Source organism: Lissotriton vulgaris, chromosome 3_1, assembly GCF_964263255.1.
Source record: "Lissotriton vulgaris chromosome 3_1, aLisVul1.2, whole genome shotgun sequence".
NCBI classification, from domain to species: domain Eukaryota; kingdom Metazoa; phylum Chordata; class Amphibia; order Caudata; family Salamandridae; genus Lissotriton; species Lissotriton vulgaris.
This window is the reverse complement of record NC_141689.1, coordinates 1,972,992,225-1,973,014,490: the sequence shown is the minus strand read 5'-3', so window position 1 is coordinate 1,973,014,490 and position 22,266 is coordinate 1,972,992,225. Positions and strand designations below refer to the sequence as shown.

The window sequence follows — 22,266 nt, the reverse complement described above, 5'->3', positions numbered from 1 at the left end:
TCCATATTTATAAAATATTTTTTTGAGTTTTGAAGCTAAAAAGCAAGCACAGTAAAGAGCTTCACACAAAGCTTAGGTTGTTGTGATACACCTACAGAATAAATACATGTCTTGCATGATTGGACATAGCCTTCTATGCATCTCCAAATCTCACATCTGAGAGGAAGACAAGATGACTATTATACAGATATTTATGAGTGAACCAGCACCCCTGCCTTTGATGGCTACCATATTTATAGTATTCTTAAATCTGATGCCAATAAGAAAGCAACATTTATGAAAACAGAACCAAAACAAAATAGAGATAATTAACTGGGATCGCCATTAACACAGTATTTTGACACATCTATGTATTTGTTATACCAATTTACTGTTGTACTCATCTTAGACTGTTATCTTTCCCTTTAGATCACGGTGCCAATTCCAGGCAGCAGTTTCTTGTTTTGTCATAAAGGTATGAGAGTCCATACCTCTTTCAGGCAAGAGTTAAGTGCAAACAAGTTCTGTAAGTGTTCTTTATGATGGATACATTGCCTTCCACAAATTTTTGTATGAACCCTTTTCCCAGAAACCTTAATGTATTGAGTATATTTTCCAACCTATTATGAGACAAGATGCCACAGGTGCTGATAAACATTCTGCCAATTTTGTCAGCACCACAACAGAGTCTATTTATTTAAACGTTATGTTCAACTGCACATCCCATATGGTAAACATGTTCCATAAAAATAAGTAATAAGAATTGCTAATAAATGTTACTTATTATTATACATGCTGGTAAGAAAAAGAGATAACAATCCAAATTCCTAGGTTGTTTAATCAATTATCGATACTAAGCTAAATCAGATACATCAGGAACTGACCTCTAAAACTCTGATAGTACCTGTGCAACAAGAAGAGCCTCCTTAAGTTGACCTCTGGAAGTAAAAAATGCCACAAGCTTCTTTACATCACCAGTAGCTATACAGTAAGGGATAACATCATCATTTTCTTCCTGAATTAATTGATCAGCTCTTCTAATTAAAAACAAAAAAAATATATTTATTATTAACACACAGTACCAATGGTGTAACATTATAAAAAAGATGCAGACATAAACATAATGTTTGTGTGTATTTGTAAAGCGCACATTCAGCCAAGGGTATCTTGGCGATGAATAACAGATGTTTATTGTTACCCTACGGTACTTTTTTATTGACATCAGAAGGAGGAAGGGCTGAGTGGACCCACCGGAATTTGAGCCTGACAGCATGAGGTCGAACACAGGTCCCTATAGTGGATGCCCTAGTCCACTAAGCCACCAGAGCCGACTTAATAATTTTCAGTTTTGACATGTTTACTAGTTTTGACATTTTTAGTGATGCACAAATAGATGAGGACTCTGATTCTCACAAAAGTAAGAAATGTACTCCCATAGCTTTACACAGACATTTGGAGCACATTTTCTTATTTTTAGAATTGACAGGTTAATCTAGGATCACAGTCGTAGGAAGCTGTGGCAGTTACAGCTTTCCTTGCGTAAATCCGAATTTCTTTTGTGAATTTCAAGTTTTTCCCATATAAAGACCTTGTTATATGTGCAAATGAAACAGACATACTAAGCTTGTGCAAATAGTTCACTATATTCAATTATACATAAACACTTTTTTTCTTTTTGGGCGTGTTCACTCCCAATTCCAATCCTGGATACAGATGTACTCCTGCCTTTGAAAATAGTAAATCTCCAAATGTGTCTAGGGTGGGAAAGTACAAAAGCATGTTAATATTCACAGATTAGCGGGTGTTAAACTACTTCACAGGACCCACGCTTGAATCGAACAGCCACACTTTACCATAGTGAGAAGATTTGCTCACATGTAATATGACATAATGCTGGTGTAATATTACTTATACGTAAATCACTTTTGAAGTGCAAATTCATGTTTTGTGAGTACAAACAGGAATGCAATTAGCTTTGTAAATCAGGTTCACAGTCATTATTCATTAACATTTCTTTTTTAAATGTGTGTATTTAACAATTGCAGGGCAAGGATCTGCATATTTACCATATCCATATAAGTGGAGGTATAAAATGTAATACATAGTATATATTACAGACATACAACACATTATATATTATATATGGAGTGAATGCAATACTCTTTTCACAATACTGGCCATTTCTGGTCGATTCTTTAACACTGGAGCAGGTCTTTAATGGCCAGTATAGTCCGTTATGTCGGGCTACAAGGCTATATGAGAACATTGAAATCTTGAGAGCAGAGGGCCTACATCAGTTTATATAGGCAGCTACTGCTCCATTGTCTTCAATGGAGGTCGCAACAATCCAGTGTTCTAATATAGCATATATCCCGACATAGGGGCTATACCTCCCTTTAAAGGCCTCCTCCAGCGGTAAAGACCCGAGCTGAAGGCAAGGGCCTTCAAGAAGGGTGCAGGACTTTAATGACGATATACAACAGCTGTAAAGGACAACATTGGAATGTTGGGGTTCCGGTTTTCTACCGGCCATTAGAAGCCATGAGCACTCCATCATTTTCAATCGAGCTCCCAACATTTTATTGTTCTAATAAGTCTTAAACCATTGCTTTGTTCAACAAATGGGAATTATCTACATTTTTAAATGATTTGTAAGTGGTCTTCTTCCAATGCTACACCTTGGACACTTCAACCAAAATATAATTTATGTACTGTAATGAGAACTGCACAAGAAAGTGTTAAAAAGGAAAATGAAACTCACCAGATCGTACTGACGGAACTCCAGCAATCGGCCCATCCTTCCCCCACTGTGGACAAAAAATGCCTGAATGCTGTAGGTCAGACTTACCAACCTTCGGACACACGGAAAATAATATAAAGTATCAATGTGGGAACAACAGGGGAGTAATGGAAGAACGAACGGACGAGATGGCCCTGACAAAAATCAAACTCATGGCTTGCAGTGAGTGCTTAACTTGCTGTGCCAGTGTAGAATATGAATTTTGAGAATGGTTCAGGTCACAATACTTGCATTTTGGGATAAGGGCTGCTAGTACTACTGACTATTTGACCAAGAAAAATGAGGAGTGACTATATACCTGTGACTATGGTGCATTTGCGCATCACTGATTAAAAAAATCAATAAACTGACATGTCGTGTTCATCTGACATGAAATTATAATCTTTAATGGGCCAACGTGGAACTCACCCTACTAAACCCAGTGGGTCTTGCTCATTTCTGACTCCCCACACATTTTGTCCAAATGTAATACTGTTCACCAAGTAGAGTCTGGTGCTAACTTGCAGAAGGACCGGAACCATGGAGAAGACACCTTTCAATGGGCAAACCTTAATGATTGTTTGTAACTATCCAACTTAAATTGAAGGGAAAAGATCTGGGGAATGTGCAACCAAGAAAGAGCAACAGGAAACCATATTCAACTTTCTTTTCTGCTTCCAAGTGTTTTCCGGCAGTTTGAAAAATACAATATTTGCCGCCTTGAGAAAGTCCATTATAACACTTTTTATTATATGATGTATTGATAATGTCCATGTTGAAAATTCTGTTCTGTATAATGATCTAGGTCCTTACCTCTGTGTTAACTTCTTCCAGTATTTCATAGAGACACCTGGTGCCACCGATAAAGCTTTGTCCCACTAAAACAGAGACAAAGATTAAGTCCACATTTGATTTTACCAAATAAATGCCTTCATCATTAGAAACATTTGCTTCTGATGCAACAATTATCTCTAGATATTAAAAGAGTAGTATCTCTAGAAGTATATTAGGATTTATTTTAGAAATACCTCATTCCCACAATATGGCAGAGATTTCTGAGAGCCCATTGTGTATCTATATTGTTGTTAATAATTGCATAGTTCTGTAGAAAGCTGCCATGTTTAGAAAAAATATCTGTAGTTTAATTCAGATATACCAAACCATTATTGTAATTGTTGATTCCTGGCATTGGCCAATTCTCTTTCTAAAAGTATATTTCTACCAACAGTTCCATTATTTACTGTTGTTAGACTACAATTTCCAGGCAAGTCCCACATTTATCAATAGTTATCTCAAACAGAAAAGTGGACAACTTCCAAGGTTAGATGTGCCATCTCCTAATACTACTGCCCATGTCACCAGTCAGAGGCATGGAAAATCATGTGTTCAGCAACGTAACTTAGTTGCTGGAACGTTTATGACAGTACTGAGTATGTTCAGGTTGGGAAGGAGTTGTAATAAAGGATGCTAACATTGTCTTATTTATTTGATATGTGTGTGCATTTACGCAGCACTTATGCAGCATGGATGGCGCCACAGAGGGTGAAGTGTTAAGGTAATGAGGTACGAAAGGTAGAAAAATGGCCAAAGTAGTATGCACCTACGATTTCCTGATCGGGGAAACTTGAAAAAGCAGACATCTATTTCTAAAATGACTGTGCTTATGCTAGTGGATGACCTGCAGGTTTGGGGCATTGATCATCAGTATTTAATTGGTTTAAGGGCAGGTAGCATTATGGCGAGATATTGTGGCCAATGGCAGCGTAGAGCTTTATGGCTTAGATGATCCAGAAGTATATGAATTGATTGGATGGAGATTTTATTGTTCAGATGTTCTTATTGAATTTGAAAAATAGCCAAATAGACAGATACACTTGCCTACAACCAAACTACTAACCAAGGTGCGATTAAGTAATTTCAAAATACACCCCTCAAACTATTCCAATTCCTCCCCCTACAACACCAGTGCAGAGTGAGTTAAGTAACATTATATATAGCTTTTCCTGATTCTGTTCAGACTGATTCCGCATGTACTGTACTCAGTGCTCATATATTTTTTAGACATGTTAATTCTCTCATTCCAGAGGAAAGAACATGTTCCCATGAGGGAGTTGGCGGTCCTCACCTTCCTAAAATATGTCACAAGCGGAGTAACCCGTTTCTCATACGGTGGCTTGTCCTTTCCCTATAAAGCAGTTATGATTTGTTTGGCTTCCCAAAGCATTGGTGCCATCCATTCACATTTTTTAGAATGTAGTGCATAGGTTAGTGGATTAGTTACACCCAAAATAACGTATGCTGTGAATCTGGAGAGTTGAACTGCAAAGGTAACATCCGCAGCATCTAGCGTTTTTGACCAGTAGACCTGCACTTTTGGACATTCCCAAAGACAATGAACTAAGGTGCCATGTGCGTTGCATCCTCTTCCATTATTTCTGGGGATTATGTTTGCCGCATCCCCATTTTTATGGGGACTGAGGAACCAATATGAAGTTATTTTATACAGCAATTCCTGCTTGCTAGCTGTTTTTGTTGTGCTACAGATTTGTATACAAACCTCACTGCATTCCTTCTCAGACAGTTTTCTGCCTAGTTCCTTTCCCCATCTCCTCTGTTTGTTTGTTTTCAGAGGAAATCCACAAAGTAATACTAATTTGTGGATGTCAGAACACATTGTTTAGTTACTTTGTTTTGAAAGTAGCTACTGTTCAAATTTAATGAGTAGTCTGCTAGCCAGAGACCCCATGGTGTGGTGGAATACCTAAAGTCAGCTATTGTTATAAGATCTCTTGTACAACTAGCTGTTTGCAATTAGATTTTCTTTTTTTTCACTTACATGATATATTCAACATTGCATAAATCCTATCATATTTTACAATAACATATCAAAACATGGAGCTAGTTCCATCTTCTCAATCCTTGCTAAAACAAATGCCTATACCTCAATTGATTGTACTATCCCATTCCATTCCATTTGTAAAGCCCGTGGCTACCACCATCGGTGGTGTCCCGGCGCTAAGGGGCAGGAAAAAATACCCAGCAGAGAACAGAGAGAACAAGACGGGCTAAGGTAGATCAAATAGCCAAGTCTTCAAGGCCTTCCTAAATGCAGTTTCAGACCACACAGTATCATGGCCGTAGGGTGCCCAAACCCTGGGTAAGAAACTAACAATGGCATTTGCAGTACTTGGCATTTGCTAGAAATGTATCTCTTTGAAACACATACTTCCTCTTTCCCCCATTTGTCATTAATTATGATCTGATTCCTCAACTTTTCTATTTCAAATTAAATACCTACAATTTTCATAATGTAATAGAACCCTGACCAATTTTTATTTTTAGGGGGAAATCAGTTTTTTGTCAACAATTACATTTCTAATCACTAGAACTATGCCTGGGTTGGTCCTCTGATTGCAGAGACTAAGATGGCTGCCACAAGAAGTGCCACAAGAAGATGAATAGACTTTTCCACTCACTTTCAGAGGCTTGTTAGTTTGTTTGTTCACATCTTCCAGTTTTTGCTTGTTACCTTTCCAGATTAACACAATTTCCACCTTTTAGAATTAGAACACATGGTGTTCATGTCTACCATACCCAAACCATTCTGTTACCAAGATTGCCATCACTGACAGATGCATGGTAGCTTTCACCCATCATCATCTTTTACACATCCTTTACTACAGTTTTTAAAGGGGTTTCTATTCGTATCTTGACAGTGTACCAGACTGTATTTTAGGACTACTGCATACTCATATGACCGTAGCCATGACTGACCAGAGAGCAGGGGGCTTCATTTGTTCGGCTCTACTTTGGATGAACGTTTCTTTCTCTAACAACATTATGATCCTAAGAGTTATTTTAACATAATATTCTCTTACCAAAATTTTGCACTGATTGTTTCTCGTGACTAAAATACTAAAGATATCACAGATCTCATCTCTTTTTGACTTTTAGTATGCCGCCCTTGAAAAAACAACACTCTTTGGCTTTCAATAGATACACAGTGTCGCCCAGTATAATTAGTCGTTTTTTGAATTTTTTTCTGATTAAGATAATTACACTTATGCTACTGCTATATAGAATCCATAGCGACTAACCAGTTTCTTTTACTGTAATCTCTCCTTAAAATCACTCCTGCTTATCACTGAAAAGCAACAGTCCCTCCCATAGGGAACCTGTCTTTTCCACCAAAACAATGCTTTACATGTTATATGTGTTCCAATACTGCTTTAAAGGGTACCTTCTAATGCTACCCCCAGTCTATCCCTTCTAAATCTCATAATTTATCCAGCCCATGATAATGATATTATCATTTACCATACTTTCTGATAGACTTTGCCTCTTTGGCGTGGTTTCCCCTTACTTTTGACCTCTGCCTCCTGTATTTTTGCTGGGCTGGATTTCGTTCTTGCTGGCTTAGATGCTTTGGGCACTTTGCCACTGCTGATCAGTGTCAAATTACTATTGTGATTTGTTATCCATGATTGGCATATTAGATTTACTGGTAAGCCCCTAGTAAAGTGCACTGAGGGTGCCAGGGCCTGTAAATCAAATGCTACTTGTGGGCCTGCAGCACTGATTGTGCCACCCACATAAGCAGCCCTGAAAAGATATCTCAGACCTGCCACTGCAGTGTCTGCGTGCAGTTTTGAACTGCTATCTCGACCTGGCAAGTGCACACAATTGCCAGGTCCTAACCTTCCCTTTTCTTACATGTAAGGCATCCCTCAGGTAGGCGCAAGGCACCTCCCTGGGCAGGATGCAGTGTCTGAGAAAGGTAGGACATATAGGGGTCTGAGTGACATATTGTGGTAGTGAAATACTGTAATTTTCGTTTTTCAATATTGAAAGGCTATCTGCCCCACAGGCAAACATGGTACATACTTTGTGGCACCTTACAAGTATAACTTTCCATTGGGACCAGATAGAAAGATTCAGTTTAGGCTCTCTGTACTCAGAATGTAATAACACATCTTTAGTTGGTTGGTTTTTTAAATTGTATGTTTCAAAATGGCACTTTTTGAAAGTAGGCATTTTCTTGTGTAACCATTATGTGTGGTTCTGCCTGTTCGTGGATTGACTGTCTAGTTTTGGAGTGACAGGAGCTGAGGATGTGCATTCACTGCAGACAGCCACTTGGGGGCTAAGGTGTGCCTGGCCCTTCCTGGATGACTCAGAGTGAAGCTGAATAGATCTTGGGTGCATTTAGAGTGGGGGGTGGGGGGAGTTTTCCATGCACCTAAATAGGGCCTTTCTCCCTTGCACAATGCTGTCTCCATCCCATGTAGTCGCACTGCACCAGTGAGGACAGAACTGGTTTGGACTGGGGTCAGAGATCCTTGCACAAAAAAGAACAAAGACAACATGGGATATAAGTAGTGGACCTTAAACCCCAAAACTTTCGATCACTTCTGGACTCAGGAGGATCCTTTGCCAAGGAGAAGATCTGGAGAGCTGTGAGGAGGGGCACTGCCCCTTTGCTGTGTGCTTTGTGGAGTTGGCCTGCAGTTGCTTCGTCTGCCAAGGAAATGACAAAGACTGGAACTTTGCTGAGAAAACTGAATGAAAAAAAGTCCCCAAGGGTTTGTGTGTGCTGACCTCCTGTTGTGAAGTCTCAGGGACACACAGACTTTACCACTAGCTCCCCTGAACTCTATTGCTGGGAGTTCTGACCTGCCACGACCCTCCTGTTCCAGTTTTAGGGCTCTGGAGGTTGTTCCTGCTGTTGTGACCTAGAAGATACCTAAGAGAAACAATCCGCACCATGACGCTGACACCTGCACCAAAGCCAGGGGCACCGCTCATGAAGTGCAAGACACACTGCCCTGCCTGCACTGCAGCTCAGACGCCTGCTGACGCCTGCAGTTATAAGCCTTCCAAAAGCCAGGGCTCACACCGACATCGTCATTGTCAGCATCCAGTTATCATGGCGCTGATAACCGCAGAGGGTGACTCCACAAACTCACCCACTTCACATCGCCTCACCGGAAACCGACACCTCACCACCAACGCAACCGACTTCCCCTGTCCTGGATTCGACACGTCGCCTCCCCGCAGACATAAAGCCTCGCCTCCCCCGTGGGAGCCAAGGAGCTGACATTGACCTTGGCACCAATTCCTCGCCTCCACGATGCCGTGCATCATCATAGCCTTCGTTTCCCAAGGTACTGTTTGATTGGGGGTCCGGGTTGGCACCGTACTTTGGATTTATTGCTGTCATGACGTCGTAATAGCCTCAGGTGGAGCTATTTGTTTTCTACCATTTTATTTTGAAAATAACTGCTTTAAGTGCTATTTGTACTACATGTATGTTGGATTTTTGTCGTTTTGGTCTTGTTGAGTTTAGATAGAGATACTTTATTTTTCTAAACTACTGTGGTGTCCATTTGTGGTATTTTCCCTATATTACTATGTGTTTTGAGTACAAATACTTTACACAATGCCTTTGGGATAAGCCTGTCCGCTCATGCCAAGCTACCATTGGGGTGAGCAGGGGCTATATAGAGTGTGTATCCCCCTTACCCTGACTAGAAGCAAGGGCCCCTACTTGGACAAAGGTATATACCTTTGCCAATTAGAGAGCCCGAGTTCTAACACTTTCTTATATACTATAGTAAATCATGGTTCCATATTATTAGAAACAGTTGTGCCTGTGCAACCCTCTGCATATCAATGGTGCTCACTATGTAAGTAACTATATTTTCTACATTGGCTCCTTCCTGGGCTACCCCTCTGAGTCTGCTTTCAGCCACGCTTATGAATTATGCACCTTTCCAAAGACCGATCCTAAGACCTCATCATGTACCATATCTTTCTCAGAAACTATGCCCAATAGGAAAGCTTTGCTATTAGAAATGGTCCGTAACTGTGCTACCCTCAAAATATCCACTTTGTTCCCCATCTTACCCCTCAGGCTTCCCTACAGGGACTTGTTAATAGAATTAAAATGCTGCTACACAATAGATATCTTAAAATATTATGTCTTATTTCAATGGTGTTGCCACTAAAACCACGAATGCTTCACTGGTGAAATTATATATATTTACCCAACACAAATGGAGACATAAACATAAAAGGCATACACAGCATAACAATATATAAAAAAGGACATGTATTTTCATTACATCTTTAAGAAAGCATGTATGTTCGCATATCTTCAATTTAAGTACCAAAAAAAGCTGTAAAATCCATCTACATGCCACCATAAAGGCAAAGGTGAAACAATTAAATGCACAAAGCCAATTTGTGAATAGTGTTTATAACACGCAAGGGCATCCAAACAGCACAAACATCTTATTCAAAAAGCCATAAATCAGCAATCAAACGTACCGTATTTTCTGGCGTATAAGACGACTGGGCATATAAGACGACCCCCTACTTTTCCAGTTAAAATATGGGTTTTGAGCTATATTCGCCAGCTTATAAAATGACCCCGGCGTATAAGACGACCCCCGACTTTTGAAAAGATTTTCAAGGGTTAAAAAGTCGTCTTATACGCCAGAAAATACGGTAACTGTGTCATCAAAGTTAATACATCAAAGAAGAGTGGCTCACTTACAAAGTAAACTTCATGTCACACCTGTAGTCTAACAAAAAGACTACTTGATGCTTGCTCCATCCCTAAATAGTGGCGGCACCTTCACTAAGGCATGTCGCCCCACTGCTATTTCAGCAGTGCATTAAAAAAATCATAATAACAGCACTTTATTATCATTTTATTTTTCTATGAGGCACTTGGAGTTGGGGCAGGCTGAGGCTCTGTGACACCAGAGCAGAGTGAGGACTGGTTTGCATTCCTCTAACTGCGCATGATAGTTTGGCCGTGCATCATCGTGATTGGCTAGGAGAGTCCAGAAGGCTGGGTGCTTCTGAAGAGGACGGAAGAGAGGCTTGCGGCAGCAGTACAACTCTGCATAATTCCTTGTGCTCAGTGCCTAAAGAGCAGTCATCAAGCTCCACTAACAGGAAAGGGTGGGAAAGGGTGAGAGAGAGAATATAATAAAGGGGGTTGAAAATTAAGGCGAAAGAGACAAAAGCAGAGAGACAGGATGGTGTGAGAAAGAAGAGAAAATAAATTTTTGGGGAGGGAAGTGAAAAAGTGACAGGAAACATGCGAGAGGAAAGCCTGAGAAATGCAAATTGATGATGCTAAGGGAAGGGGAGGAAGTTGGCAGGAATGTGACAGAAAGGTAAAGAGAGTGGGGGATATATTTTGAGAGAATGAATGGGTGAGGGAGACAGAATGTGAGAGAGAGAAAGCGAGAGAAGTATGCGAAACAGAAAGGGCAGAAAGATAATAAGTGGGGGAGTATATTTTGAGGGTCAGAAGAATATAGTCAGTGAGGGAGACAGACTGTGAGGGAGGGAAAGTGAGAGATGCATGAGTGAGGTAAAGAGGTAGAAGCCAGAGGGAGATAGCAAGACATAGAGAAAAAACAAGCATGAAAGAAAGGGAGAACGTGTAAGATTCAAAAAGTTAGAAAAACTGTTTATAAGAGAGAGACAGGATAAACAAAAGTGATAGAGAGAGGGAGATAGCAGCAGATAAGGGATAGAGAGAGAAAGATAGAAAAAGAAAGTGAGAGCAAGAGTGAGAGTGAACAGAGAAAGGGGGGCGCAGACACAGCGAGACAGGGGAAGAGGAAGATAGCGGGAAATAGGGGTGAAGGAATGTAGTGAACTGAGTTTTACCCAAGATAAACAATAGGTTTTTACTTTAGGACCTCTGGAGTATGACTTCTGCTGTGGCATGAGATCCACAAATGGAGCCTCACCCTATGCTCTGTGTAAACTGAGCATTAGCTAAAACCTCTAGAGTTCACCTTTTCATATACGGTCAGGAGACTGTGGATATCTGCAGTAAGGGACTCGCAGCAGGTTGTGCATGATACGTATGTGTGAAAACACAATTGCAAGTACAGTCTGAGTGAGGAAGACCCTTTGTAGCACTGTGACAAATGTGGACTCAATCTAAATTTCTATAATAGAATTGCGTAGTGAAAAGAATCCCACAATTCCTTTTGGGTTAATTTTTGATCTGGTGTATTTACACATTTTTTAACTTTATGTTTATGTATTAAATTGTAACTTTGGGTTGGTTCAAGTTACAAGGACTAGAGTCACAGCTTTGCATATACGCTCCTGGGTGCAGAATCTAAATCTAAGGTTATTTTCACTATAGCTGGATTCTATATTGAGCCAGATACTAATGGAATTTGCTCTTTAAACTGCCTGAATGAGTGAAGCAAATTACTGTGCCCACATCTGACATTTCAAAGGCCCAGTGATCAGTTCAGTGAGAATAAATGTACCCTGCTGGAGTAAGGGGGCAGGTATGTAATATCCAGTTACTTAGGGTAGGTGAATAGCACGACCTGAATAATTTGGAGAGGGCAGACTTCTGTCACTGGTGTCCAGGAGGCATCCCCCCTGAAGATTTTGGACAGAAGTAGATTGGCTCCACAGGCCAAGGCAGCTGGCATGCCCTGATGTTAGAGGAATGTATCTTGAATTTTCTTCAGCCTGCTTTATAGGGTTTGGACAGCCATTGGCTGGTTCCTTTGGTTTCAGGCAGAGATGGAAGGATGATGTGGCATCTCTACATTGGTTGGATGTTCTGATAGGTGTAGAATAACCTCTAATAAAACAACACCCTGCACATGCAGGAAGAGCTGTGAACATGCCTGGAATAGGATGAAGAGCCAGCCCTACTGTAACCCTCTGTCAGAAAACCTCAGGGGTGCATCCACACCTGCAACAGACTCTCTTGCAATGACTCAGAGGTCTGTTGACAACAACTGATCCCTGGTTCTCTCCCAGGCCTAGTAGAGAGTTACATGATATAGCACCCTGAAGGAGGACAGACCATGAACTCTGTCGACACTGAGCCTGCTATAGTGCCTGAAGAAATGGGCACTTATCCTGTAAGAAGCTGTAAACCTGGCTGGCTAGGAAGTGCAAGGGTAGAGTGCTGTCTATCTCAGAAGACCTATGGCAGTTAAGGAGAACACCAGGGGAAAGTAGGAGAGAATATCCGGAGCCCTTATATTGAAGCTGTTGTTGCTTGGAGGCGGTACTAGTTGAATTAAAAAGGCTTGGAAGGTCAGAATATCCTCTAAACATGTGGACCTGAGGGCTAGTAGAAGTGTTTACCTTAAGCTGGGTAAGCCCCCTTCATTCAAAGAGCGAGATGGCCATAACTGCGGTACTGGTGGCTGTTGAGTATTCCTTGAGGCAATGGACTCAAACTCTTGATGAAGCCATGATATGATGTTGATTAGTAAGAGTCCTTTAAAGTGGACCAAGTGTTCAAAATCCTCTACTAATTGAGGCTAGAGCCCTGTCCAAATTCAGCAGCGGTGAGCGGTGCCCATAGGGGTGTTTCCTCTGCCCAAGGCTACCCCAGCCCTCCCCAACACAGTCCTGCCAGTGAGGGGTTTTCCAGGGCCCCAGAATCACTACCAACACTCCCGTCCCAATCTCAGAAGTTACAGTGGCAGGTGGGAGGTGGGTCGGCGGCAGTGAAAATGGACCCAATATAGAAAGGGAGAAGGAGCAGTCCTGAAAATAAAAAGAATAAAAGATTCATGAAGAGAAACATTAAAATGATGGAGAACAGCAAAGGACGCCTGTCAGTAAAGTCCTCTTCACTTAGTGGTCATTCATTTGACAATGTGAAATGTTGAGCCAAGAGACTAGTTTTAATTGGGCTTCCCGAAGCTTGATCCGATAGTATGATCACTTTGTGACCTGCCCACAACTGACATCACTTGCTGATCGGTGGGACCACAGTCATAAGAGATATAGTAACATAAAACAGAGAAGGTAATAACAGAATGCAGCTTGCCACATTTCTTAGTAGCCTTATCAAATTACCCAAGGATAATTTGAATGTAGATTTATTTCCTTGCCGTAGTTCATTAAATGTTTGTTACTAAGATTCTCCCAATTTCATTCCCTTCAAATCAAGCTATTTCGCCGTGTGAAAATGGAGACCAGGAGGAACCCACCCATTATTGGTGAAAATCTTTATAAGATGTGTGCGTTGTTTGACATTTGCACAGCCACTGTTACAAGGCCAACAAACAATAGATCTGAACCATTGGAAGCTGGTGGTCCGTTGTAGCTGAGCCAGGAAAAGGAAGATATGTAGCTACGTTTGGAGTGGGTTGGGGGTTTGAGAGTTGTGTGAGTGAATGACTCTATATGTTTGTGTTGCAGACCACTCATAATGGCCTCTTTAGTGTTAAAACTAACTGCAATATCCAGTTTGTGATACATCTTAGTATAGGGACACATTAAATGTAACCTGTTAGTGGCAAACAGTTGTCAGTTGATTAGTGACTTATTACTTTCATTAAACCCTGTAACATCTAGAAAGATCTCCACGTATCAGAAAGTCATAATAGCTATGAATAAGTGATAAAAAAAACATTTCAACTAGCTGTTAAGGCCATTACTTTCAATAAAATATTTGACACCATTTTCAGAAATAAACACAACTGTCCCTTCAGATACAATATTCCATCTTCACAAAACAATCAGCATAGCAAACGCTTTTCTTTTGATGTACTTCACCTCTCCAAGCTCCACCAGAAGCTCGCAGTATCTCTGGATTTGTCCCAGTCGCAAATGTATCTCAGCTGCCTCTTTGAGTCTCTCCTCCTTGCTTGGCGCACCAATGCCACCACCAAACTTGGACATCTTTACGGTTGTTAGTTCTTGTGCTTTAGACTGTTCAACACAAAGTCATAAAATGTTAAGCACCTGTATGAATAAATATACAATTCAATACAGAGTCAGACCGACAACCTACTGCAAATTCAGCAAATATGGGGACTTGTAAGTTTCCAAATGACTGAGTATATATGTACTTCTAGGGTAGCGCAATAGCTGGGACTATCACAAGAGGAGCTGGGACTATCACAAGAGGAGCAAATCAATATTTGAATATGTTTTAGAAAGCATGTAGCTTAAAAATGTAATGTGATGAAGTAAATAAATTGGCTGAAACATTAGAATTATAATTCATCTGTAATTAAAAAGAAAGTATGAAAGAGTGGAACACACGGGATGTCTTTGATGAGGTTGTTGAAACGGAAACATTTGAGCCCCATTTGTAATCAGCCCAGCCTCTAAAAATGCTGTAGCATCCAACACACTAACCTCAATACTGATAAGATTCTATTGACTATCCATAAACACAAGCACCATAAACAATTAGGGCAGTAAAGAAATAGAGCCATGTAAACACTAATAATTAAACCACTACCCAATATGCCACAATTCTCAGCATCTTCTTCAATTCGAAAAACGCTGATGTCTTGAAGATCTCTTTGCCTTTCTTAAATCAAAAACATAAAAACTGCAAAAGGATATAACTATTAACCCTGGGAGATAATCATAACAGTCTGTGATCCCACCTATTTTACAAACCTATAAGAAGCAGTTGGCTGAAGTAGATCACATGATGTGGTGAATGATTAAAACCTTCTCAGCCAGACTAACAGCAGCCTCTACTGCAAACCCAGCTTATTTCCTCCCTTTCCCGTTACTTACGCTATCCCGACAAAATATATGTCATCCTATTAGCCAATCAGGAATCCATGTTTGTCCTATATACTAATATCTATTCCCTTGCTAACAATATTACTTGGGATCCCACTTGAATGCTCTTGGTACGTTCTTTTGTACAACTTTTATTAATCATGACAGTGCTCTGAGGTAACTGTAAAGTCACAGTGTTGCACTACAGAAAATTCAATACATAATGTTTTCTGTAGACTGGGAACACATGACAAGCTGAGGTGATTGCAAGGAGGAAGACAGGTCCGAGACAAAGAAGATGCAAGGAGCAGCTACACATTAACTTGAAGGGGTGCATATGAGGAATGAACGTCTGAACCATTGTGGCAACAGAAACAAATTTGGATGGCACATGTGTCAAACATTCAATAAACTTCATCACAAGTGCTTTAATAAGAATGGTCGGTCCAGTAAAAGTAACAAGCATTTACAATGCAATAGGTCTCGCAGCATTAAAGTTTGAGTTATTGGCATTGTGTATGACGATGCTTTGCATAACATTTTAAAAAACTTTGAATTGGTGAGCAGTGTGAGTGTGTGTAAGAGTATGCTGTTCTTAAAAGCAGTGTGGTAGAGAGTGCAGGAATTTGGGTGACCTGAGCAATGTGGATGATGCACCTCACGCACGGGGCTGACACAGTTATTATTCACACAGCTCTGATGATGCATCTCAGGCACGGGCTCACAGCTGTTATTATTCACACAGCTCTGATGATGCACCTCACGCATGGGCTCACAGTTGTTATCCACACAGCTCTGATGATGCACCTCACGCACTGGGCTGACGCAGTTATTATTCACACAGCTCTGATGATGCACCTCAGACACGGGCTCACAGATGTTATTATTCACACAGCTCTGATGATGCACCTGAGGCTCATAGCTGGTATTATTCACACAGGCCCGATAATGCACCACACGCACGGGGCTGACGCAGTTATTATTCACACAGCTCTGATGATGCACCTCAGGCACGGGCTCACAGCTGTTATTATTCACACAGCTCTGATGATGCACCTCAGGCATGGGGCTGACACAATTATTATTCACACAGCTCTGATGATGCACCTCATGCACGGGGCTCACAGCTGTTATTATTCACACAGCTCTGATGATGCACCTCACACAAGGACTCACAGCTGTTATTCACACAGCTCTGATGATGCACCTCCGGCACGGGCTCACAGCTGTTATTATTCACACAGCTCTGATGATGCACCTCACGCACTGGCTCACAGCTGTTATTATTCACACAGCTCTGATGATGCACCTCAGCACGGGGCTCACAGCTGTTATTAATCACACAGCTCTGATGATGCACCTCACGCACGGGGCTGACGCCTCCTGAAAGTGCCTGTATTTGTGAGCCTCCCTTGAAACTCGAAAGAGAGACAAATAAGTGATGCACCTCACGCACAGGCTCACAGCTGTTATTATTCACACAGCTCTGATGATGCACCTCACGCACAGGGCTGACAGAGTTATTATTCACACAGCTCTGATGATGCACCTTAGGCACAGGCTCACAGCTGTTATTATTCACACAGCTCTGATGATGCACCTGTGGCACGGGCTTACAGCTGTTATTATTCACACAGCTCTGATGATGCACCTCACGCACTGGTTCACAGCTGTTATTATTCACACAGCTCCGATCATGCACCTCAGGCACAACCTTACAGCTGTTATTATTCACACAACTCTGATGATGCACCTCATGCACAGGCCCACAGCTGTTATTATTCACACAGCTCTGATGATGCACCTCAGCACGGGGCTCACAGCTGTTATTATTCACACAGCTCTGATGATGCACCTCACGCACGGCCTCACAGCTGTTATTATTCACACACAGTGATGACCCCGGGGCAGCCTGCACCTTCCTATGCTACTGTCTCTGCATATCACAATAAGTTTGGTAATGGGCAACCTGTCCTGGTTGGCATGACATGAGTAGGGAAATTTGAAGGAAAAAAAGTCAAAATTCATTTTCACAACCTCTTCCTTGAACTTTGCCAAGCAAACTATTTTAAAAAGACCCATGAAGAGGCCCGGCTGATTTTTGCACTATGTGCACAATTTCATTGCAAACTTACGTGACGCACAAAAATCAAGAAAACGTGTGTTTTTTATTATTATTTTCTTTTATGAGGTGCTCACAATCCTCTCTGCGGCCCGGCTTGGGAGTAGACAGTGGGTGGGCAGCTGCCTAGAGAAGGCATCCTTACCTGCCAAATATTGTCTTTCTCCTTATTAAAGACTCTTAGTCAACAGTGCTTCGAAGCAATAGCGCTCTGCAAACACCTAAATAAATAAATAAACTCTTCGGATGGGATCAGATTCGTTGTCAGAGGAGGAGCGAGGAATGCACATGCCTCTCCCACTAAACCTGCCACCCCACCTCCCGGACTCGTGTAGTTTATCTCCCCCTCCAGGCTCGCTGGTTTTTGATTGGTCAGAAGTTGTCCGGCCTTGTCCGATTGGCCGGCCCCTGCTCCTCTACCCCCGTGCCCTGCTGGTAGCCGCTGGTCAGTCAGCAGCGGTCATTGGTGGTGGATGTGTTTCCGCGAGTCTCGGCGCCTCCCTCTTGTGATCCTCGGGCACCATGCAAGCTGCCTGTGGAGGCTGATGCAGTGTGTCGTGCCCAGGGGCTCGGCATGAAGATGCTCTGGTTGGCCTTCCTCCTGTACCTCGGGATCGTGCACTTTGTGCTGGGCTCCGACTGCACGGACCTGTGCAGCTGGAGGGGTAGGTACGTGCTCTTGTGTGTCACTGTGTGCTCTTGGGACTCTGAGTTTCTTTTACTTCACAGGTTCGTTGAGACCCCCGTTTTGAAACAAGCTGGTTTAAGCCGATCGTGAACGCTCGTCCGGATCATGTGCAAACACTAGGGCGGTGGGGCGGGAGCGGGGGGGGAGGGGGCTTGGTACGCTCATGTGTGTGTGTGTGTGTGGGTATGTGCGTGACGGCCAGGAGGGTCTGTATGTGTGCGTGCGTGTATGGGCGCTCGTGTGTGTCTCTGCCTGCGTGTGTGTGTGTGCATGTGTGTGTGTGTGTTTGTGCACCTCAGGGAATCTGAGGCAGGGGATGTGCATGGCGCCTGCCTGGACGTGCGCGTCCTCAGACACCAATCGCCGTGCGTGCCCGACCCCTGTCTCAGATTCCCAGGAGACGGCCAACTATAGTTGTCGAGCTTGACGCAATGCTTCGCAGTGCTATCTCCAGCTCAACCTAAAAAGGCCAAAATGGTTGACAAATAACCTTTAATAGTGCCCACTGAAAGACCTTGCTGGGCAGAAACCAAAAAAAAATAAACGAGTTGACAGTTTGGCTTCCAAAGAGTGTGTTTTGTGGACTCCACACCAGGCAACAAACTTGTTCCTAGTTCACAACATTAAACTGACTCTCTAGATGGGTATTTGGCAGCAAATATGAGATCCACAACTATTCTCAATGGCTGCAAAACACCCACCCAGGGTTCTCTCCACTGTAAGAAGATGCCCTGTGCCACCTCAAGGTGTAACTGCATTTTTGATCAATCAGACATTGCCAACTGAGCTCATCCACCCCAGTGTTTACAGATCCTATCAGGTGGTTCACAGTCAAGGAAGTGCCCTGATGTTGCAGGCTATCGCAGAGACGCAGAAATACTTGCTACAGGACCTAGGCTTCCACTCCACCTTGCTGGTTGTAGTATCACATGGAGCGGGTATTTTTCGTGAGAATCTACATTGGCGTTCCCCTGATGGGCAGCACCAAGGCCTTCAACATCAGGTGGAAGACCTGAAGCCCCAATAATTTATTGCATTAGGCCAACAGGCCAATAAGCCTCAGTGCTGCTTTCCTTGAGATCCAGGACCCAGGCTGAAACATCAGAATCATAACCTGAATGCCCTGGACTTGTTGCGATAGAGAAAAGATCCTAAACTGAACATTTCAAGAAAAGCTCCTGTAGAAAGAAGCTAATGGGAAGGAGTCTGATATGATTTAGACTTGTTGATCAAGAACCCTAATAATGTCAGAAGGTTCACAGAAGTCTGTAGGTGGGCAAAGCCTGATTGTGGCAAGCCTGCCTTCAACAGCCAGTTGTTGAGGTATGGGAAGACAGGTATCTACAACTTCAAAAGATGGACGTTGACCACCACCATCCCTTTCATGAAACTCCCAAGGGCACTGGTAAGCTCAAATGGGAGCATTGAAAACTGGATCCTGGTAGACTTTGAAATACAGGAAACGTGTATATGACTACAGGACAGGTTCATACAACTTTGCATCCTGTAGGTCCATGACTACTCTCCAGTCACTCAGCCCCAGGGCTGACAGGACTAGGGCCAGTGAACATTTTCAGTTTGCCCTTCTACAGGAAGGAATTCAGAGGGAGAAGATTTAAAAAAGAACAAATGCCTCCATCCTTCTTAGGCACAAGGAAATAGCAGGAGCAACAAGGTTGTCTGAGGTTGGACCATACTGATTGCTGCTTGGGCAGTACTACTTGCAGTAAAACGGGTAGGGGTTCCTTTGAGAGCCACTCTGATGTGGCCAGAAGCTGTGGAAGGAAATTGAACAGCATAGCCCTGCTGGTTATTCTAGAGGATCCATTTTTTGGATGTGATAGGCAGCCACACTGTGAGTAAATGTTGAATCCTGCCTCCCACAGGTTGGTTGTGTGCCACTAAGGGCAGAATAAAGTGGCATGGAGGCTGACCTGACTTCTCTTTAGCTAGAAAGTGGAGGAATGGGATCCAGTCCTACTACAACATCTGTTGTTTCTGCTTCAACTTGGATTTGGACTTACAAGATGAGCTCAGCCACGAAGAGGACCTGTCGTGGAACTAGCCTCAAGAGGTGATATGGATCAGTTCTTTCAAGTCACAGCAGGAGTGGACTTGCCTGGCGGCTTTCGATGATCGGTGATGTACAGCTTCACTTCATGATCTCAAAGCGCCTTTGGGTGTATGAGGGCACATTCCCCACATGACTTGGCAGGACTGGCTGCTGATGCAGGGAATAAGGGCTCTGCCCTTTCAATTTCTTTAGTCATGTGGATGGTATTTGCAAATAGCAATTACCATCCAAATTTCTATTTCAAAATAATGCCCTGGCTGCTTGACATTCACAACCCTAACATGTTAGACAGTTAAGCAATTTTTAGAGGCACATGCGCTAGTGTGCATGTGGCTGTATTCATAAATTGTTAGTTTTTTATCTAAAGCAGCCTAAGGGCTGAATTTGGACAACCCACTAATTATGTGCAGCAGTGTCATATTTTAAAACAGTGCTGTGCATATGGAGCATCTTTCGGGTACTTTGAGGGAACACTTGTCAATCACTCCGGGCTTTGTGTATGAATCTTCCTCATCACCCCTACCTTTCCCACGTCATCACAGGTTATGGAGGAGTCAGCAAGTTTCACTGACTCTACCCCACCCTGGGATGAGTCAGCAAAAAAGAAAAATGGAGTTACAGATGGCTATCCTTGCATGAGAGAGGATCAGTCCTTTAGCATGTGATGTTGGCTGCTCATGTCGCTTCAAGGACATGAATAGCTAAGATGACTCATCAGCAGATATGAGAGCGCCTTGAAACACATCAGCTTATGATGTGTGCTGTAGAAAATAAATTCCTTTTTCAATCAGTGCATAACCTGAGCTCATGTATTTCAAGGTGCTTTCATATGTACAGCGGTTCTACAATCACTAGTCATATTGAAACTGGACTATGGTAGTTCGACCTTACTAGGATTACCAAAATCCTGAACAGCTCCAGTCAAGGTGACTCTAAATGAATCAGCAAGACTGATAAAAGGAATGAGACGGTTTGACCACATCACACCTTCCCTCGAGCCTCTCCATGGCTCCCATTCGAAGCCTGGATCCAGATGAAAATAATGTGCTCAATGCACAAAGCCCTGAGCATGATGAACTCAGTTACCTTCCAAATAAGCTTACGATTTCATGGGGTAGCCACTCCCTACAGAAACAAGTGCAAAAACAACAGTTGATGGACAGAATGCAGAACAATCTCATACATTCACCCCAGTAGAGAGATCTGGGCCTAAATCCATAGTTTTTTTGCTCACCATGCCATTCCAGTTTGAACCCAGCCATATGCAAATCAGCCTTGACCCTGTGCCCCATGGGAACAGGCCAGCCCGAACTGCCAAGCCAGGTCCTCCCTGGACTGGAAACAAGCATCCTAGGACCGGTTTCGGGCTTTCAGCCCTCATCAGCCAGGATAGCTTGATTCCAGTGGAGAGCACAGGACTCACGTCTGAGCATACCCATCCCACTCGAGGTGACAAATGCGAAAACAACAGTTGATGGACAGAATGCAGAACAATGTCATACATTCATCCCTGGATTCAAGCTAGCCCGGCTGATGATGGCTGATTAGCCAGAAACCGGTCCCAGGATGCTTGTTTCCGGTTCAGGGAAGACATGGATTGGCCGTTCGGGCTGAACTGTTCCCATGAGGCACAGGGTCAGACTGATTTGCATATGGCCATGTCTGAACTGGGATGGCGGAGTGAGCTAAAGAATGATGATGGTTTAAACTTAGATCAGTTGACTGGGGGTGAGTGCTTGCATTGTTGAACACTCCGTCCATCATCCCCTTTGGTTTTGCTTTGTTCGCCCTAAGTTGGCAGGGTATGCCCAGAAGTTGATCCCTTGCTCATTTTGCCACTGGATTCAAGCTAGCCTGGCTGATGACGGCTGATTAGCCAGAAACCGGTCCCAGGATGCTTGTTTCCGGTCCAGGGAAGACATGGCTTGGCAGTTCCGGGCTGGACTGTTCCCATGAGGCACAGGGTTAGACTGATTTGCATATGGCCATGTCTGAACTGGGGTGGCGGAGTGAGCTAAAGAATGATGATGGATTAAACCCAGATCAGTTGACTGGGGGTGAGTGCTTGCATTGTTCAA

At 42.8% G+C, this 22,266-nt stretch overlaps 1 protein-coding gene across 2 annotated transcripts in view; it reads right to left on the bottom strand.

Moving 5' to 3' along the window:
- WDR17 (WD repeat domain 17) overlaps positions 1-22,266 on the bottom strand; it is a 790,164-nt gene that overhangs the window by 326,379 nt on the left and 441,519 nt on the right. For both annotated transcript variants that reach the window (XM_086962451.1, XM_086962452.1), the window contains exons 17-19: positions 14,336-14,491; positions 3,572-3,636; positions 884-1,016 (exon numbers count right to left, since the gene is read on the bottom strand). In XM_086962451.1, the coding sequence (XP_086818577.1) occupies positions 884-1,016; positions 3,572-3,636; positions 14,336-14,491 (354 nt within the window). The remainder of the gene's footprint in view (positions 1-883; positions 1,017-3,571; positions 3,637-14,335; positions 14,492-22,266) is intronic.